The sequence below is a fragment of the Phlebotomus argentipes genome, unplaced genomic scaffold, assembly GCF_947086385.1.
Source record: "Phlebotomus argentipes unplaced genomic scaffold, Phlebotomus argentipes genome assembly contig_28, whole genome shotgun sequence".
Classification (NCBI taxonomy): domain Eukaryota; kingdom Metazoa; phylum Arthropoda; class Insecta; order Diptera; family Psychodidae; genus Phlebotomus; species Phlebotomus argentipes.
The window spans coordinates 45,353-67,320 of record NW_026776173.1 but is presented as its reverse complement, the minus strand read 5'-3'; the positions used below and the strand labels follow the sequence as shown (position 1 = coordinate 67,320).

General features: G+C 32.6%; 1 protein-coding gene across 1 annotated transcript in view; it reads right to left on the bottom strand.

The window, feature by feature from the left end:
* LOC132257300 (slit homolog 2 protein-like) overlaps positions 1–14,353 on the bottom strand; it is a 38,362-nt gene extending 24,009 nt beyond the window's left edge. The window contains exons 1-2 of the mRNA XM_059754155.1: positions 13,586–14,353; positions 2,976–3,136 (exon numbers count right to left, since the gene is read on the bottom strand). Coding sequence (XP_059610138.1) covers positions 2,976–3,136; positions 13,586–14,353 — 929 coding nt within the window. The remainder of the gene's footprint in view (positions 1–2,975; positions 3,137–13,585) is intronic.
* Positions 14,354–21,968: the final 7,615 nt, after the last annotated feature.

The following is a 21,968-nucleotide window of genomic DNA, read 5'->3' as shown; positions in this document are numbered from 1 at the left end:
GGAGCCTTGAATGCGAAGCAAAGTGGGTCGAGAGCACCAATTTTAACCCGTGCCGTCACAATGGAAGAGGCGCACCCCCAAAATCGAATGACAACCTCAAGATATTTGCTCCAGTGTCCCGTAAATTACAGGCAGATACGCCTCCCAAGACTCCTCTGCCAGCGGCAGGACCTTTCAATAACCACCCGCCCCCGACTCAATGGGGGCTGCTCAACAGGAGCAGCGCCCGTTTTGCTCAACAATGCGCACAACATCTCCAATTCACATGCTTCAGGTGAATTTCAATCAACAAACAGGTGTTCGGCCCCTGAACAGATTGCGAATCAGGACTTCGACAGCAATTCATCAGGCTCTCGAGGAGCACCTCAATTGGCAAAGGCCGGAAGTTTAACTCTTTAACAAGGAGAATTTTTGAGTGATGGAATGCATAATGCTTTGATTCGAAAGGATGTAATACAGTGGCTGCCAATGAAATACAGTGACTCCAAATTGAATAGAGCCACTTGGAGGCTCTGTGACAAATCTCTGTGTGCTACGAATTTTCACGTGAAGCTAGAGATCTGAAATTTTCCACCAATCTTCCCTCCTTAATGAGTAATTATCATGCCAAGTATGAAAATATTCGGCCTACCCAGTAAAAACCAATCCGCTATCCGCCGTTTTTCCACCACATTTCCGTCATGTTGCTCCAGAGCCCAAATTATGCTTTGCTGGATTCGTGCACGAAATCCATCGTCAAGGGGTAAACATGTGCCACTCTGAGTGAACCCGGATTGCGAAGATTGTGTGATTGCGCCTAAAGATTGCGGATTGCGCTTAAGATTGCGATTTTACACTAAGGATTGCGGATTGCGCTTAAGATTGCGATTTTACACTAAGGATTGCGGATTGCGCTTAAGATTGCGCTTAGAATTGCGGTGATTGCGCCAAAATATTGCGATTTTACTCCTGGGATTGCGGATTGCGCTTTAGATTGCGATTTTACTCCTGGGATTGCGGATTGCGCGCAAAGATTGCAATTTTACTCCTGGGATTGCGGATTGCGCGCAAAGATTGCAATTTTACTCCTGGGATTGCGGATTGCGTTTGGGATTGCGAAGATTGCGAAGATTGCGTTCTGAGTGAACCGTGATTGCGCCACATGTTTACCCCTTGTCCATCGTCAAATCCGCCATCTAAAAATGACGGAGTCCCGCTGCAGGATTCCTTTAAGAATCCTGCAGCCGAATTCCCTCACCCTGAGTGGCTGAGACACTGGAAGCGCCGGGACGAAAGATTTGCCATGACGGATTAATGCAGGATTCTTGCGGGAGAATTCCACCGCAATTCCTGCATTTTCTTTCTCAAATGCAGGAATTGCGGTGGAATTCTCCCGCAAGAATCCTCCACTATTCCGCTATTTGAAACGAAAACGGCGGAAACGCGGCAGAAGCGTCCTGCAGAATTTCTACCACGAATCCTTGAAGTTAAATCCCTCTTCCTGAGTGGCGGAGATGCCGATTGTACCGGGACGAAAGATTTGCAGGACGTTTCTGCCGCGTTTCCGTCGTTTTCGTCTCAAATAGCGGAAAAGTGGAGGAATCTTGCAAGACGCTTCCGCCATATTTCCACTATTCAAGTGGGGGGAATTTGAGTTGTGGATTCTTGGTGGAATCTTGCAGAGCATTCCGCAATGACTGAATTGCCTATATTTCGGAGATTGTCTTTCAAGATGGCAGCTGTCAAAAGTGGGTGGGGAAAAGTCACGCATTTTATCCTCAATATTGGGGAAATAAGGCTTTTGGGTGTGCATATTTGCAGTTTTTCGATGATTTCACATTGATATCCTTGAGAAGCAATGAGAATTTCGGGAAAAAAAATTTTTTTTAAGGGTTTTTCAACCATTTTTCCAAAAATCGGCATATTTCCGGTGCGGAAAGTACTTTTTCCCCTTTCTACTCATCCTGTACCGTGGAAGCATCCTTGCACCTGGTTCTTTATTATAATAAGTGTGAAAAAGGACTTATTTGCGTACTTGAAAATGTCTTGGTGAAATTCCAAGTCGCCATTTTTAATATTGTGAAATTCTCTTGTGTGTCATCAACATGTCACATTTTGTGAATCACAGCGCCACCTCGAAGAATTGGTCCGAAGCGCGCCATATTCAAACTGCAGGTTCACTTTATGATGGATTTTCAGTGGACTTTCTGCAGGAATCCCGCAGGAAAGTCCATTGAAAATCCATCGTTTTGGGTCCTGTTCATCCCTGAAGGATTTTCAATGAACCCCTCCTGAGGGATTCCCGCAGGAAAGTCCACTGAAAAACCATTGAAAAGAGGCCCAAGAGGTTTCTTTTACGTGCTTAAGAGGTGTGGAAAAACCATTGACTTCCCTGCAAGAGTCCCCATTGAAAAACCAGTGGATATCCGCGGACAGGCTCCATACAAATTTGTGTATAAAAATCTGAGGGAATCCCGAGGGACGTTTCCTTCAAAAATCCACTGGGGAACAAGAGACCGCGACCGGTGGGAATCCCGCGGTTTTCCATCGTGGCTGTTTTTACTGGGTATGATTTAAAAGTATTAAAATATTTTACTGAGTAACAAAGCGTGCGTCATTGGTCCTTATTTCTTTGGCGGCCACTGTGCATATATTCTCGTGAGAAATTAATGAGTAACCGCGCTGATGTTTGCCACCCTTCGCTTTTCCCACTGTGAGAGGGATGATTTTCGATTTGCCATGCCACTGAATGCAAATTGCTTAAGCACAAATATAACCCCAAAAACGTAATCCTCTGAAATTGACTGCCAAGAAGAATTATTTCAATTTCACTCTGAATAAATTTTCCATGTGTGTGTTTTTGGCTTTCAATTTTCCCCCTGGTCGATGGGGGTGGAAGTGGGGGTGGGGGTGGCTTTTCCTCCAGAGTGAGAAAACACACCATCCCGAGCTATTTACGATTAATTAGCATGAGCAAGCAATTAATGTTTACTCACCGTGAATCAATTCGAGTCAAGCGCTCGAGACGATCGAGTTGCAGCTCTCGCAAGTTGAATAAATTCAATAGCGCCACCGCGGGCAAATATGAGAAACTATTTCCACTCAGTGATAAATTCGTTAGATTCGACAGCTTCGACAATTGTACGGTCGGCATTACCTGTAGAGAAAGGGAGAAAAAGGGAGAAGTGTGAGGGAATTTAAATAAGACACCACCATTAAATTTATTTGCTTTTCAGCACGACAAGTCAGCAGTCAAGGGGGAGATAATGCGGTTAAAACAGTGTTTAACACTTCCTGTCACTTCCACCATTGATTTAAGAGAATCACAGACACTTTCTGACCTTCAGCAGTGCTTAAAACATGAGTTTTTCTTATTTTCCTCACATTTTAAGTCTCATAACCTCAAATTTAAGATCTTAATCTGCAAATATCTTGCAAAAATGAATCAATCAGCAATTGTGGCTGTAATTTTCAAGCATGAACATGAAAAATATTTGCACTAAAGTCTTTTTATCGTGGATTTAATTAAGATTTACTTGAAGGATCATTTTGTCCTGGAGACTGTGATAAATGTTAAAAATTTAGGCAAATCACAGACACTTCCTTGCCTTCAGCAGTGCTTAAAACATGAGTTTTTCTTACTTTACGAACTTTTTAAGTATCATAACCTCAAATTTAAGATCTTAATCTGCAAATATCTTGCAAAAATCAATCAATCAGCAATTGTGGCTGTAATTTTCAAGCATGAATATGAAAAATATTTGCACTAAAGTCTTTTTATCGTGGATTTAATTAAGATTTACTTGAAGGATCGTTTTGTCCTGGAGACTGTGATAAATGTTAAAAATTTAGGCAAATCACAGACACTTCCTTGCCTTCAGCAGTGCTTAAAACATGAGTTTTTCTTACTTTACGAACTTTTTAAGTATCATAACCTCAAATTTAAGATCTTAATCTGCAAATATCTTGCAAAAATCAATCAATCAGCAATTGTGGCTGTAATTTTCAAGCATGAATATGAAAAATATTTGCACTAAAGTCTTTTTATCGTGGATTTAATTAAGATTTACTTGAAGGATCGTTTTGTCCTGGAGACTGTGATAAATGTTAAAAATTTAGGCAAATCACAGACACTTCCTTGCCTTCAGCAGTGCTTAAAACATGAGTTTTTCTTACTTTACGAACTTTTTAAGTATCATAACCTCAAATTTAAGAGTTTTAGACCTAAAATGACGCCATTTTTTATCCGTGCGACTCTTAAAACTTCCAGAGAATCTGTTTTTAGGATTGATTTGAAGTTTTCAGCGCATCTTAGCGAACATAAAATGCTCAGTTTCAAAAGTTGAGCTTGAAATAGTTGATTTTTAAGCTATTTTTCGCTCAAATTTTAGCAATTCGATTGATACACTAGCAAATGTAGTGACGAACAGTCAAACTACTGATTCGGCACTTAAATGCACAGATGTCGCATCATGCAAAGCGATGTCATTTCAATAATATACTTCATGATAACAACACTCAAGTGAATTGTATAAAGAGCGCCATGAAAATAACCTCAAAAATGAGAGGATTGAAGGAAAGTCAATGGAAGTTAGACTTCCGGTTTTCCTGCTTCATTTCAATCAGAAAAAAGCTCAAAATTGAGTACAGTGTTGTTTAGCGAAAAAGAGCAGAAAAATTCGGAAAAATTTGAAGAATGCTAAGAAAATTGATGAAAAATTTAGCTAAAAAACTGTACTACAAATTGATGTATTTTTAATACATTTTTTGGTCGATTGCTGCTCAAATTTTAGCACTTTTTAGCTAAATTAACTGCTTTTTTTTAAGTTATTTTAGCTCGCTGGGATATTTTGATGAAATTTTGACCATAACCTCAAAATTATCTTGATTTATCGAAAATATTCCTTAAAAGAAACTCATTCTTGTTGTTTTAAAGACAAATTTGGGGAATAATAATCTGTTATTAATCAAAAATGAAGTGAAATTTGCAATTTTAGTAAAGAAAATTACTCAAAAAGCTCTAAAAATTGACAATTTTGTAATCTTAAGCTGTATTTTAGAGGTTATGTGTCAATTTTAGCCAAGGGGCAAATCACAAGAGGCGATTTTTGAGGAAACTTAATGTTTTCTAATCAAATAATCAATTATTTGAGTAAAAAAATCAAAAAATTAATATTTTCTCAAATAAAATTGAAAAATAATCAAATTTTGAATAAAATAATTTTTAAAAATCAATATTTTCTCAAATAAAATTACAAAAATTAATATAACCAAATATTGAATTAAATAATTAAAAAAAAAGAATATTTTCTTAAGTGAATTTTGAAAAATTATCATATTTTAAATAAAATAATCAAAAAATTATTGTTTTCTAAATTAAAATTGCAAAATAATCAAATTTTGAATAAATAAAAATAAGAGAAAAAATATTTTCAAAAGTAAAATAGAAAAATATTCAAATTCTACATGAAATATAAAAAAAAGTTTTTTTTTTCAATCAATCAATCAGAATATTCATAATTATTCAATTATATGCAAAATTTTGAAAAAAATATTCAGAAAATAATCAGAAAATAATCCAAATTTTGTATGAAATGATCAAAATTTGTAAAAATCAAAAATAATAAGTTATGATTTTTATTCAAATTTTGATTATTTTTTGATTATAATAAAAAAAAATCAGAATTTTTTTTGTCAAATAATCAATTTTTAATCGAATATTCAGAAAATAATCAAGAAATAATCAAAATTTGAGTAATTAATCACAAAGTTAATAGTCTCAACTTGCGGAGTGATTTTCCCCTTGATTTTAGCTTTAATTAACACAGTTTAACATTGAAAGCTTGTGATTTTCATCAGATTTCTTCATGAAAGTGATAAATTTGGGGTTTTCCGATGTTATTCAGTCACTAAATTATACTTAAAGTCAGTTTTAAGAAAATAGTGTAAAAAATCTTCAAAGTATTGTATTTATTCTTGGAAATATTCAAGCAATTCCACGGGCAAATAGTTTCCAAATGAATATCTCCCCCTTGGCAGGAGGAGGAGGAATTGTCGCAGGGCTCTATGATCGTTGGCTGCAGTTGGAAATTCAATTAGAAATTTCACCTGCACTGCCAATATTGACAGACACACCGTTTCACAAACTTCACTCGCAATTTTCTCAACTCGCACACACACTTGTTGTTTTTACCAACCCGAGTCTGTCTCAACATTTGTCCAAGCTTCCATTTGCTGTAGCAGCAGCAGAAGAGGGACAAATTAGACAAACACTCAGCTATTTAGGGCACAAAAGGACACTCGCCCAGCGACAATTGACGCTACAAAGTGTTTTTGGGAAAAGTGATGAGTTTGAAACTATATTGTGAAGTCATCAAAGTCACTTGTTCGATTTACGCGTCGAAAGGAAAGAGTTTGCCGATAAAGATAGTTAAAACCAAGGGGCAAATCACAAGGGGCGATTTTTGAGGAAACTTAATGTTTTCTAATCAAATAATCAATAATTTCAGTAAAATAATCCAAAAAATGATTATTTTCCCAAGTAAAAATTAAAAAATCATCAAATTATGAATAAAATATTTTAAAAATTTATATTTTTCCAAGTAAAATTGAAAAAATAATAAAATTCAAAATTAAATAATTTTAAAAATTAATATTTTCCCAAGTAGAATTGAAAAAAAAATTAAAAATAATCAAATTATGATTTGAATAATAAAAAAAAGATTTTTTTCTCAACTAAGATTGAAAAAAAATCTAATTTTGAATAAATAATCAAAGAAAAGATTATTTTCCCGAGTAAAATGACCAAAAAAAGCAAAATAACCAAATAAAATAGTCAAAAAATTATTATTTTCTCAAACAAAAATTGAAAAATAATTGAAAAAAAATTATTTTCCCAAATAAAATGACAAAAAATCAAAATAACCAAAAATTGATTGAAAAAAATAAAAAAATTAATATTTTCTCACACAAAAATTGAAAAATAATTGAAAAAAATGATTATTTTCCCAAATAAAATGACAAAAAATCAAAATAACCAAAAATTGATTGAAAAAAATTAAAAAATGAATATTTTCTCAAGTAAATTTTGAAAAATAATCATATTTTGAATTAAATTATCAAAAAAAAAGATTATTTTCCAAAGAAAAGTTGAGAAAGTAAACAAATTTTGGATGACATAATAAAAAAATAAATATTTTCCAAAGCAAAATTGAAAAATAATCACATTCTAAAAAAAAATATCAAAAAAAAAGATTTTTTTCCATCAATAATAATCAATGAATCAGAATATTCACAATTATTCAATTATATTCAAAATTTGATTAAATATATTCCGAAAATAATTTCAAAAAAATCAAAAAATAATCAAATTCTTATCAAATATTTAGAAAATAATCAAAAAATACCTATTTCATTCGAATTTTTTTTTTCAATTTTGCATTGGAAAATAATAATTTTTTGATTTATTTTTGTTGATTTAATTTTTTTGCAAAATTATTATTTTGGAAAATATTCAATTTTTTGATCACTTAATTCAGAATTTGATTATTAAGATTTTTATGTAATTTTACTTGGGAAGTTTTTTTTTGATTATTTTATTCAAAATATGATTATTTTTCAAAATTTACTTGAGAAAATATTAATTTTTTTTTAATTATTTAATTTAATATTTGTTTTTTTTTTATTTTTTGTAATTTTATTTGAGAAAATATTCATTTTTTGACTCTTTTATTTAGTATTTGGTTAGAATGAAGTTTTTTTTTGTTATTTCGCTCGGGAAAATAAACTTTTTTTTTATTATTTATTCAAAATTAGATTTTTTTTTCAATGTTAGTTGAGAAAATAATAATGTTTTAAATTATTTAAATCATAATTTGATTATTTTGATTTTTTTTTCAATTTTCCTTGGGAAAATAATCATTTTTGGATTATTTTGATATTTTCCCCTTGATTTTTTTCTCTTATTCTTAATCAATTTTGAGGTTAGGAAGCAAAAATCTAGAGAGAAAATTAGTTTTTCACACTAAAAGCAGTCTTTTATGTCTTAAAACTTTCTTACTAAAGCTTCTGAGGGATGTTTTTTTAAAGAATTTTATTTTACATCTCAACTTTTCATATTATCTGCGATCATAACCTAAAAAAATATAAAGAAATCTTTGAAAATTTCAAGAATTTCAAAGATTTCAAAGATTTCTTTAAAGAAAGACAATCAATGCGTTCGAATTTGACAAAATACCTTACATACCCCAGAATTCAAATGATAGAAGACATATTTTTGAGGTTATGTTTAATTTTAGGGCTATTTTTTGCCACAATTTCTAGAATCGCTATTTTAATCAGCTTTTTTAAAGCGCTTTTGCCGATTTAAACCTATTAAACTATCCCGCGACTGTCACAATTTATTCTGCACCGCAATTTTCAACAATATTATAGGCTTTTTTTAAATTCTCTCTCATGAAGTCCACAATTTGGGTGCAAAATTGCGAGCAAAGCAAAAACTCACCCTCATTTTCACAGATTACAGCCTTAATTGAAAAATAATACTCACACACAACACAGCCGGATATCATTTGAATATTAAGATGGGCTCTGGTTATTCCAAGGGGGAGATAATACAGTCGGAAGTGGTGTACAGCTTTTCAATGTTGTGTTAGGAATTGAAAATAGTGAAATATTGACAATATTTGCACAGAAAAAGCTTCCATTTCAACAAAATTGAGACATTTTCCTAATTAATTTTGCTTAAAAATCAATTTTATCGCTTTTTTGAGGTTATGTTTAATGTAAAAACAGATTAAATTATCAAATTTCTCTGTTTCTTAACAGATTTCAGCATTTTTGTGCGAAAAAACTTCATATTGATGGAAAAAAAGCCTAAAAGTCAAACATAACCTCAAAAATATCACTAAAATTGAAGAAAAATGTCTCTTTGCCTTGATTTCTTTCGCGGCTTTTTGCTGTAAAAGAATATTTGCACTGGAAAAGCTTCAAATTCAACAAATTGAAGCATTTTTTTCAATTATTTTTATTAGAAAAATCAATTTGATCGCTTTATTTTTGAGGTTATGTGATAAAATAACCCTCAAAATCATTTAATTTGTGTTTAAACTGAGAATTTTCCTCTTTTCTTGACAGTATTGATCATTTGCGTTCGAAAAAACTCAAGATTAGGTTAGAAAACAGGTTAAAAGTCAAACATAACCTCAAAAATATCTAAGAAAACTCTTTTTGCTTAGTTATTTCTGCTGTTTGTGATTGTAAAGTTGCATATTCAACTTTATTATCTAGTGAAAATATTGTGATATCCACTATATTCACTCTTTTCCAAATTTTAAGTGGATTAAAATAAGTCTAAGAAGGATTTTTAAGTCGAATTTGTAACCTCACAATTTGATTAGAAGTCAAAACAGGCAGAAGAAAGACAGAAATTGTTCATGAACAAATCCTAAAACATTCAGATCACTTTTTACAATTATAAACCTTAAGTATTTGATGAGTTTAAACCTCTTGAGATGGATAAACCCGGATTAGCTTTGTGATAAGTCAGAAATCAATAAAAGAACAATTGAAGGAGTCGAAAAAGCAATGGAAAATGCCTTCAAAGGTTTATGAGAAGTGTCTAAAGTGTTAAAGATTGAAGTGTTGTGAACATTGAAGGCATAATATCTCCCCCTTGATCAATTCTTTATTTTCTGTCATTTTAAATTGTATTTTTGCCAACGCACAGAGATTTTTATCTATCCCATGAAATGATTCAATAAACAATTTTCACTCTGTTTATTGTGCAGAATTTTAGGGGGTGAAAATGATAGAATTGTACATAATCCAATAGTTTCCACACACACATTTTCAGTTCAAATGAAATTTCCGCTTCAAATTATTTTTGAAAAATATCATTTAGAGAGAAACATTATTCAATTTCCGACCTAAATAAATTGCGAACATAAATTCAATTTCAAGCAGATTTTTGCTAAAAAAAAACACTCGCATGAATACCAAAATCAGGTGAAATTGATTTTCTGCTCATCAGCTGAAAAGAAAATTGAGCTGTCCATTTTGCCAGTGCGAGTTTAATTTTTTTGAGTCCAATTGGAAAAAGAACAAGGGGGAGATATTACAGTCCAGAAGTGCTTAAGAAGTGGAAGTGCTTGAAAAACCTACAATATTTCCTTCCTGAGTGCTTCTTTTACTGACAAATCATCCCGATTCTAAAGATTTTCTTTGAATTTCTACGCAGAAACAATAATTTTCTAGGTTATGTAACAAAATAAAGACTTATTTAGTGAATAATTCTTATTCTTAAGTCACCAAAATTGCTAGTAATTGGCAGAATAAGGCATTTTCATGCGAAAAATATTGATATTCTGCACGTTTGATGCCAAGAAACACTGAAAATTGTATTAAATACAATCATAACCTCAAAAAAAAACCATCTTAGACTTGAAAAATGTTCATTTAGAAAAAGATTTTGGCTCAATTTCTATTCTTAATCGACAATTTTGAATACTAGAATACTAGAATACTTTGAAATGGAATTTTTGAACATCTTTTAGTAATATTTTTGAGGTTATGGTGGGAAAAGACACCCAAAAATGCAATTTGAAATGAATTTTTACACAAATATCGGATGGAAACTTGATATAAAAGTAATTTTCGCCCTGAATTGGACTCATTTGATGCCAAGAAATGCCTCAAATTGTGTTTTATCAAACATAACCTCAAAAATTATGATCGTTTTGGACAAATTTGACATAAATTCGCATAAATTCTGCCAGTTTTTAGCAGAATTAAGCAGTTACAAGCATTTAACTGTGATTTCTTGATCTTTTGATGCCACGAAACATAGAAAATTGTGCTAAGATTCAACATAACCTCAAAAATTGTAATTTTCACTTGGAAAATGTCAATTTTTGACGAATTTCTAGACATTTTTGACTGTGAATCAGCAATTTAAGGATCATTGGCAAATCATAAGAGATTCGAACGGAGTTTTTGAAGATCTTTTGGTGACATTTTGAGGTTATGATCGAAAAAACACCCAAAAAAGCAATTTGAAATGAATTTTTACACAAATATCGGATGGAAACTTGATATAAAAGTAATTTTCGCCTTGAATTGGACTCTTTTGATGCCAAGAAAAGCCTCAAATTGTACTAAGATCAAACATAACCTCCAAAAATTGTCATTTAAAAGGGCTTTTCAGACATTTTTGCCTCTTAATCAGCAATTATTAGTTCATTGGCTATTTTTAACAGATGATTTTGTGATTTAGAAAGTCTTCAAGTGGTGTTTTTGAATCACTTTTAGTGATATTTTGAGGTTATAGTTGGAAAAATACCCAAAAAAAAAGTCATTCAAAGTTAGATTCTTCAAGAAATATCCGATGAAAACCTTAAGAAATTCACGAGGATTGCTGAAGTTGGCGAAAAGTGACTTCCATTCCAATCCATTCCATCTATTCCATCCATTCCTAAGAATATTCTTTCGAATAATTACAAAATACTCCCAAATTGAACTTCAATTTATCACAATCATCTCAGAAAGACTTTTGCTCACAAAATTCCAACGTAAATGTTCATTAGAAGAGAATTTAGCATAAGATCTTGAAGTGTCGCGGGTTCGATTCTCCTTCAGTTCTGATTTTTTCATTATTTTTTTTTTCATTTCTGTTTCATTTTTCGAGGATTTTCCTTCACTTTATAGTGTTTTATCAACACTTTTCGCTCAATTTCTTCACGAATTATCTGTAATAATGAGAGAGAATTTTTTTCTCGCTCTTTTTAACAGCTTTTATGTCAATTCTCGGTGTTGAAACTTGTCAAAAAAACCTCTTTTTGACGCCCAAAATGTAATTTTCCACTAAAAGTCGTTTGGAAAGCTGCTAAAATCGCATTTTTACGTCCTTTTCCTTCGCACATTTGCCCGTCATGAGTTCAAATCCAACTCGTGGCAAGTTTTTTTTCACTTATTTTCCTATTTTTTGTCTTTTTTACACCACAATTTAACCCAATTTTGGCTAATTTTGGGGAGTTTTTAAATGGCTTTCAATAAATAATTCGCCATCCATAAAATAAACCCCGGAAAATGTTATTTGTGAAGGAAAAGAATTAAAAAAAAAAGAATCTGAATACTTTAAATTCTCATTCTTTAATCCACAAATTAACAATCCATTCCATGGAATTTTCTACGTAAATTTCCATCAATTCCTGGATATTCTTTGGAAAATGGTTAAATTCATTCCTCACTTGAGCAACCTTTGGAAATTCATTATAATTTGGGAATTATTGTGGAAACAGCCTAAAAATTTCTATTTCTTGAAGTGTTGTACAGATTTAAGGGCATATTATCTCCCCCTTGGGAGGAAAAAAGCATCAATAAATTCAGTCTGCAGAATTGATTTTCAGTCCCTTTTTTGGAGCGAACTGGGAATAAATATGAAAGCTTGTGTGTGTGTGAAAATCGGCAGAAAAATCTCTAATTGCCACTAAAAAACAACCCCATTTTGGCTCAATATCACCGTTAAAATCCACTCAATATTTTCCCCCCGATAAAAGCCCCATTTTCCAATGAAACCCATTCGCTTGGGACACATTTAAATTGTGCTCCAATTTTAATATTATACGCTCTCTGCCATGAATATTAATTATAGTGATGTTTCAGTGGCGCTTTTTTTCCGGGGGTTTTTCTCCATTGAAAGGGCTTTCATGCATGGCTATTTGGGCGAAGTGTAATTGGTCTGTATCAATTACATACGTTGCCAGAGAGAGAGAGAGAGAGTTTGGTATATAAAATTTATTTCAATCACGCATTTTTAGTGCTTGTAATTCGAAACTTTGTGATTATTCCATCTTTTTCTTCGATTATTTCGTGATTTTTACTCAAATTTTGATTATTTTCTCAATATTTCTTAATTATTTCCTGATTATTTCATTAAAAATTTATTATTTTATACAAATTTTGATTTTTTGTACATTTTTTTTTTTATTAATTTCTAAATAATTCTTTAAAAAATTTAATTATTTTATACAAATTTTGATTATTTCGTTCAAGATTCTGATTTAATCAAAAAAAATGATTGATTTCCAAATAAAAAATTACGAAATAATCAAATTTTGAATAAAATAATAATAAAAAATAAATATTTTCCCAAGAAAAATTGCAAAATAATCAAATTTTGAATGAAATGATCAAAAATTTGATTATTTTCCAAAATAATATTGCAAAATAATCAAATCAACAAAAATATATCAAAAAAATTTTATTTTCCGAAGTAAATTTGAAAAAAAGAACCAATTTTGAATAAAATAATAATAAAAAATCAATATTTTCCCAAGAAAAATTGCAAAATAATCAAATTTTGAATAAAAAAATAATAATAAAATAAATATTTTCCCAAGAAAAATTGCAAAATAATCAAATTTTGAATAAAAAATTAAATATTTTCCAAAGTAAAATAGCAAAATAATTAAAATTCTAAATGAAATACAAAGAAAAAGAGAAAATTTCTCAAAAGAAAATCAATGAATTCAGAATATTCCCGAATATTCACAATTATTCAATTCCATATTGAAATATTTGATAGAAGAATAGGAGAAAAAATACTCACTGTCAAGTTGTTGTCGGCAAAGTTGAGCCACGCGAGGGCTTGCAGGCCTGTGAAGGCGTCCACATCCACATCCCTGATCACATTCCCGTCCAGCTCCAGGGCGTCGAGCAGCCTGAGGCCGAGGAAGCTCTCATTGCGGACGGATTCGATGAAGTTTCCGGTGAGATCGAGGCGTCTCAGCTGATGACAGTAGACGAGATTGCTGGTCGGCACCTCGAGGATCTGATTGTTCTCCAGCAGGAGCAGCTGAAGTGCGCCCAGGGAGCGAAAGGATGTGTCCTCGAGGCTGATGATGCGATTGTTGGTGAGATCGAGCTCCGTGAGAGCAATGAGATCCACCAGAGCACCACTGTGGATGCCCTCGATGAAGTTGCTGCTCATGTTGAGCGACAGCAGACGCTTCAATCCTCTGAAAGCATCCTTGCCCAGTGTCGTGATGAGATTCCGACTCAAGTCCAGACGCTGCAAATTGCTCTGATACTCAAAATTCTTCGCACCCAGCGTGTCAATGCGATTCTGGGAGAGATCCAGTGTCTCCAGGTGTGTGTAGAAGGGCAGCGTGTAGTGGACATTTGTGATGAGATTCATGGCGAGATTGATGAATTTCACGTCGGGATTCAGCTGAATTGGCACAACTTCGAGGCCCGCCTCGGCGCACGACACACGCAAGTTCTTGTCACCGTCGCAGGTGCACTTTGAAGGACAAAATGTCCATCCTGACGTCAGACAGAGGACAAAACTGAGACTCAGCAGAAGCACTTTCGCCATGACTCTTGTGATGTGTCACTTCACTTGGCTGGATGATCAACAGCTGATGAGCAGAATTTTCTGCATTTCTGCAAGAGAACAACAACAGCAAAGCATGAGCTTCAACAAGGGTGTGTGTTGATGATGAGGGGGTGGAATTTTATTAGAGCGCAAAATTGTCACAGTCAAGTTGGGGATTTTGTGTTTAGGTTTGGCATTAGAGAGAAATTGTCTGCTTAATCCTTTTTCGCCCCCTTTTTTTACCCCCTCAATAAAGCACAAAACATACGCTTGACCTGACATTAACGTCCATGCTCATGAGGAGGATTTGTGGATGAGAGAAAGAAAGGGATGAGGAGGAAAAAAGTGTGCTTGCCAAGGGGGAGATATTACAGTCCAGAAGTGCTTGAAAAACCTACAAAATTCCTTTCCTGCGCGCTTCTTTTACTGAAAAATCATCCAGATTCTTTGAATTTCCTTCGATTTTCACGCAAAAACAAACGTAATAATCTATTTTTCTAGGTTATGTAGACGAATTAAGAGCGGATTTTGTGAATAATTAACATTCTAGAACGATAAATTTATGCAATAATCGCCACAATGCTAGATTTTGTGGCATTTCATGGACATAATATGTAACATTATGGAACCCTTGAATGCTAAACAATATGCAAACGCAATTAGAAACATTTTCCTGTCGTTCATCAATAAGAAATTACAGATTTTCTGAACATTATAATAAGAAATTGACCAAAAATCACACTTTCTTAATAGCAAATTACAGCAAAATGTTGTAATTTTCATGGTTACATGATTGTTCTTGAACAACCAACTTGGCTTCTTATTCTAAACACTTCATAGACAACCTGTGAACAGGATTTGAGCCGCGATTGTGCGTAAGAAAGGAAGAAATTGTACAAAAAAAGCGTTAAAAAGGAAGCTAAAAACATACAAAAAGCAAGTTAACAAGTCCAAATCAAGGCGCATTTATTATGTAAATATTGTAAATATCTTTAAGATACTCCAAATTCATGATTTTATGTGATTATCCGAGGCAGTTTTATGATTATAACAAGGATTTAGAGCAAAATAAGCAGTGTCCTAACGTAATTTTCGCTGTTCTTTTTCGCACATCTTTCTGCATTTTGCAATAATACGGCTTCTAATTGAGATATCGCTATGATTTCAACGCCATTTGAAAGCTCATTAAATTCTAATTATTTTTTGTCTTAAGGAAAATGTCTCTAAAATTGAAGGAAATGTCGGATTTTTAGCATCAAAAGGAAAAATGACCTAATTTTTATTATAAGTGTCCTAAGCTAATTTTCGCTACTGTAAATTCTTATGCTTTGGTCGAAGAGAGAACATTTTGGGCAATTTTGACTAAGAATTAGTGATTTTTAAAACCATAACCTCAAATTTTGAAGATTTCTTAGTGATATTTTAGAGGTTATGGTAGAAAAAGACGCTGAAAAAAGCGGTTTTAAATGAATTCTTAGACAAATATGGAATGGAAACTAAATACAACACAATCTTCCTCTTGAATTGAACTCATTTCATGCCGAGAAAAGCCTCAAATTGTGTTTTATCAAACATAACCTCAAAAATTATGATCGTTTTGGACAATTTTGACATAAATTTGCATAAATTCTGCTATTTCTTGGCAGAATTAAGCATTTGCGAGCAATTAACAGTGTTTTCTTGATCTTTTGATGTCAAGAAACATAGAAAATTGTGCTAAGATTCGACATAACCTCAAAAATAGTCATTTCTACTTGGGAAATGTTCATTTAAACAACCTTCTGGACAATTTTGACACTGAATCAGCAATTTTGGCAAAATTATTGGCAAATTTTGAAGATTTCTTAGTGATATTTTGAGGTTATGATCGAAAAAACACCCAAAAAATTGATTTTAAGTGAATTCCTACACAAATATCCGATGGAAACTTAATACAACATAATCTTCCTTTTGAATTGGACTCATTTGATGCCAAGAAATGCCTCAAATTATGCTAAGATTGTACATAACCTCAAAAGTTATCATCGTTTTGGACAAATTTGACATTATTTCACAGAAATTCTGTCAGTTTTTAGCAGAATTAAGCAGTTACAAGCATTTGACAGTGATTTTTTGATCTTTTGATGTCAAGAAACACTGCAAATTCTGCTAGGATTCAACATAACCTCAAAAATTGTCATTTTCACTTGGAAAATGTCAATTTTTGACGACTTTCTGGACAATTTTGACTGTGAATCAGCAATTTAAGGATCATTGGCAAATCATAAAAGATTCGAACGGAGTTTTTGAAGATCTTTTGGTGACATTTTGAGGTTATGATGAGAAAAGATGTCCAAAAACAGTGATTTTAAGTCGATTTCATGGAAATATCAAATGAAACCTCAAGAGATTCATTATAATTTGGGAATCAATGTAGAAAAAGACTAAAAACTTCATATTCTAGAAGTGTTGTACACATTTAAGGCGTAATATCTCCCCCTTGGTGCTTGGTAAAAGCTCAACTTTTGCACTTCTTTTTCTGCACTCTCTCTCACTGGATGTTTTTCATGGAGAGCTTCCAAAAAGTGCGATGAAAAATTCACCAACATTTCATTCCCAAATTCCCAGTTCTTTGAACTTCAGCGCTCTCAAGGATGCACAGGAAAATATCAGGATTGCTCCATTTTATTACACCGCAAGAAGTCTGTATAATATTTGGACCGATTTTGATCATTTTTCATGCAAATGTAAGATGATAAAATTCAAATTAAAACAATTTTTAAGAGATTGAAATAAGAAAGTGAGGTTAGGAGAAGAATTTTTCGTTCTATTTCGTCACTGTATGATTTGTTGTGTAATTTTTTAATATTCCTCTTAATTTTAAAATATTTTTTTGAATATCTCAATCAATATTTAAATATTTCAATGTTTCTGATACTTTTTGTTGTATTTTTTATGTTGATTTCTTCTTTTTCAATGAAAATTAAAACATGTAATGAAAAATTGTCTTTATTTTATTCAAAATTTTTTTAAAAATATTTTTCATAAAATTTATAATAATCAAATATTTTATTTTCCATAATGAAAATCACCAAAACTTGATTTTTTTAGGTTATGTATGACTTTAGCGTGGTTTTATACAATTTTTACTTGATTTATCAACAAAATTGTGTCTTTTTTTCTCAAGTCATTTAAGAGTCGTTGAAACTTTACAGGTTTTGTATTTCAGTTCGTAAAAGCTATGAATTTGAGTTGTAATTTTTCGCTTTCAATACGAATTTCTGCTGTCAAAACGCAATTTTTTCACTAATATTGATTGCTTTTTTCCGTGGGAATAATTTAATGTTCTGAAAATAAAATCAAAATTTAATTTTACAACACTTTTAGGATGTCCGGAAACACATAACCTCAATTTGGTTCAATAAATCTGTGCTAATCAACGTTAAAACATCATTATTAACATCATATTTTCGTGTGATTTTCGTGTGATTTTCCCCTTGACTGAATTGTTTAACAATTGATTGTTTCAGTTGTGAAAAACACATTTATTTGTGTTTTGTTCCCAGTTTTCACTGATTTTAGGCCACAAATTCAGTATTATTGATCGATTGCCTAATAATTTGGACATTTTCAGTCAATTTCTACCCTTATTAAATTGAAATTCTCTGCCTAAAGTTGATGAATCCATATTTTACGCCTGCGAGTATGTAAATGTGATAAAATTTCAACTCGCGTGGGGACAATTTGGAGGTTATGTTTCCCAATTTTTAATTTTTAGTGCAAAGAAGACTGAAATTCTTCCCTGTCGACAATAAAATACGACAAAACACAGTGAAAAGCGTGCAGAACGCGAAATCTCTACATAAAGTCTGCTAATTGAGTCATTTTTGTTAAGAATTTGTCCAATTTCTGAAGAAAAATCACAATAAACGACATTGTAAACCGATGTCGATAAAATAGGGTAATTTTTCATGGCACACTTGATTGGTTTCACCAAATTCTCCCATACAAGCTCTGAATCATTTGACGCAGTGTTGTGCCTTTACATGGTAAAAAATACCTCTTTACATTTTACATGTAAAGAATGTGTAAAAAATGTAAAATGTCAAGTAAAATGTAAAAATTCTTTTCTGAAGTTTAAAAAAAAACTACTGAAATTCCCGTGGAATTCCCGTGGAATTCCCGTGGAATTCCCGTGGAATTCCCGTGGAATTGCAGAAAATACTTTTTGTCACATACGCGAGAAGACACAAAATTGTAAACAACAGTGAAAACTCAGGAAAATCTGCAAATTGTTGGCATAAATTGAGTAAGGTAAGTTAATAATTCAACAACTGGATGTTCCAATACATTTCTTTGATGGAATATCGAAGTTTTACTCTTATTTTACAAGAAAATTTGCTAATTGAACGTATTTTTTTGTTGTATTCTTTTCGAGGTGCTTCTGCTGCCGATTAACCATCGAGGAAAATACCAAGCAAGGAAGAAGAATGTCCATTCAGCAATTGGGACAGATCTGTAGAAATGTCGGATCGCATTTTAGAAACTTCATTCTTTGGATCTTGGGCAAGAGAAGACGATTTTCACGCCGATTGCTTAATTTCGTTGTTTTCACTGATTCACTGAATCACTGATTTTTAAAAATATAATTTCTCCACTGTCTTATATGTTATGAATTGTAATCTTGCAACGCATATTTTACGCATTCATAGAATTATCTTATTTAAAATGTGATGAAAATTAAGTTGTAACGACCTCTTAAGGATTTAAGGACGTCGTTGAAGAGTTCTTGCATTAATTACACGCAATCGCGGGTGTATTTAAACATCGCTGAGCATTGAATAAACTCTGGCAAAGTGCATTTAGTGGATTTCTCTTTTTTCTTCCTTCGGCGTCATCAGCATCATTTACTGGGGCACGAAGCGTGTCTCTCAGCATGTCCAGGGATTTCAGCTCAACGAGCCACGAACCACAGAAAGTCGACTGTATCTGCTGCCAAGTTGCCCATTTGCGTCAACCCATTGCGCTTAATTTATGTGAAAGTGGGCGCCGAAGCGCCCCGCAAAAGCTCCCAAAGCTCACCAGCAAATTGACCGTCTCGGCCAAAGGCGCAGAGACAAGGGGGAGATAAGACGGCTTCAACAGTGTACACAAAACACTTCTGCAAATCTTTCTGAAGAATCTTCAACACTTCAAAGGCAATTTTCATCGCTTTTTCCGACTCCTTCAACTGTTTCTCACACTCAATTCTGACTTATCACAAAGCTAATCCCGGATTTTCCATCTCAAGAACTTTTTGAGGTTATGTTTGACGTTAAAACTGTTTTTTTACTCACGAAATTTAACAAATTTGAAGCTTTTTTGATCACAAATGCCCAAAAGTGTAAGGAAAATGTCAGAAAATGCTTGAAAAACATCTTAATCATATTGTGAGGTTATGAATTTTGCCTAAAAATATTCTTTAAGCCTGAAAATGAATAAAAATGGCGAATATCACTAAATAATGAGGGTTAATATGTCATTTTACAGCACAAATCGTGAAAATAATGAAGCAAAGAGAATTCTCTGAGACATTTTTGAGGTTATGGTTGACTTTTAACCTGTTTTCTAACCTAATCTTAAGTTTTTTCGAACACAAATCCGTAATTATGTGCCAAGAAAAGACAAAAATTCTCAATTTAAACTGAAATTAGATGTTTTTGAGGGTTATTTTATCACATAACCTCAAAATCCAGGTTTTTCTGCCTCAAGGACTTAAAAGTCTTCAAAACCTTCAGATTTAAGAACGTAAAAACATGATTTTAACGTCCCAGAACAATTTCTGTCTTGATTTTCCAGTTTAATCTTCAGAAAATGCTTCAAAAAGAATTCTGAATAAATTGTGAGGTTATGAAAGTTGACTTAAAAACCTTTTTAAACTAATTAAAATCCTTTTCAAAATGATCTGAATATTTCTACTGAATAATAAAGGATAAATTATCAGGTAAAAAGACTAAAATAACATTTTTGAGGATCACAAAAGCCCAACTGTGTTAAGAAAATGTCAGAAAATGCTTCAGAAACATCTTGATCATATTGTGAGGTTATGAATTTTGCCTAAAAATATGTTTTTAAGCCTGGAAATGACTAAAAAGTCGAATATCGCTAAAAATTGAGGTTAAATATGTCATTTTCAAGCACAAATCGAGAAAATAACTCAAGAAAGATAATTTTCTTTGACATTTTTGAGGTTATGGTTGACTTTTAACCTGTTTTCCAACTTAATCTTGAGTTTTTTTGAACGCAAATGATAAATTCTGTCAAGAAAAGAGGAAAATTCCTAGTTTAAACACAAATTAGATGATTTTGAGGGTTATTTTGTCACATAACCTCAAAAATAAAGCGAATAAATTGATTTTTTTAATCAAAGTAATTTAAGAAAATGCTTCAATTTGTTGAAATTGAAGCTTTTGCTGTGCAAATATTCTTGTGAAGTAAAAACCTCAAAAATTACCAAGGCAAAGTGACATTTTTCTGCAATTTAAGTGATATTTTTGAGGTTATGTTTGACTTTTAACCTTTTTCTCCATCAATATGGAGTTTTTTCGCACAAAAATGTTCAAATTTGTCAAGAAACAGGTAAATTTGATGATTTAATCTGTTTTACATTAAACATAACCTCAAAAAAGGCAATAAAATTGATTTTTAAGCTGAATTAATTCGGAAAATGTCTCAATTTTGTTGAAATGGAAGCTTTTCCACTGCTAAACACTTCCTTTCAAGCTGTACACCACTTCCGACCATCTTATCTCCCCCTTGGGAAGATAAAGAGAGCCTAAATCGAGCGACAACCACTCTGGATGATGAGAGTCGTTCTGTTTGAGCATCGTTAAGCTGTCAACATTTTAATTTCATCTCAGAGCTTTGAGCTTCACTTCTTTCGTAGTTTATTCACGTCTTCGCATTTGGTCGTGTGTAATTTTCCTTGCCCTTCCTTAAAAGAAAAGAATACTTTTGGCGGAGTAATGAAAATAGTTTCGGAGATTCTTTTGTGCTTGCGCCAGTTTTTCACTGAGATTTTTGCTTTTCCGCATGAATGCGCCGAAAAACAATTGAGCACGAAATCCTAAATAGCTGAGAATGATTGTTTGATTGTGGACAAAAGGCTCAGAAATACAGCGCAGATCAGGTAAAATGCCTTCAATTCACCCTGTCGATTTTCCCTCTCTCTCTCTCTCTCTCTCCCTCCCTTCGTTCCAAGGGGGAGATAATATGCCCTGAATCTCTACTGCACTAAATCTGCAGAATCTTCAACACTTCAGACACTTTTGAAGGCATTTTCCATCGCTTTTTAGACTTTTTAACTGATTTTATCCTTCATTTTTGACTTCTCCCAATCTAAACCGGGTTTTTCTTAGGTTTAAGATTGTAAGAAATGATCTTAAGATCTTTCAGGATGTGTTCAAGAACAATTTCAGTCCTTATTTCTTAGTTTTGTCTTCAAAAAATGCTTAGAAACACTCTGATCAAATTGTGAGGTTATGAATTCCTTCAAAAAATCCTTTTTGGAATCATTTTTGATCCTGAAAAACCTGAAAATGAGTAAATTTAGAGAATAAAACAATGTTTCTATTGGATATTTAATGTTAAATTTGCC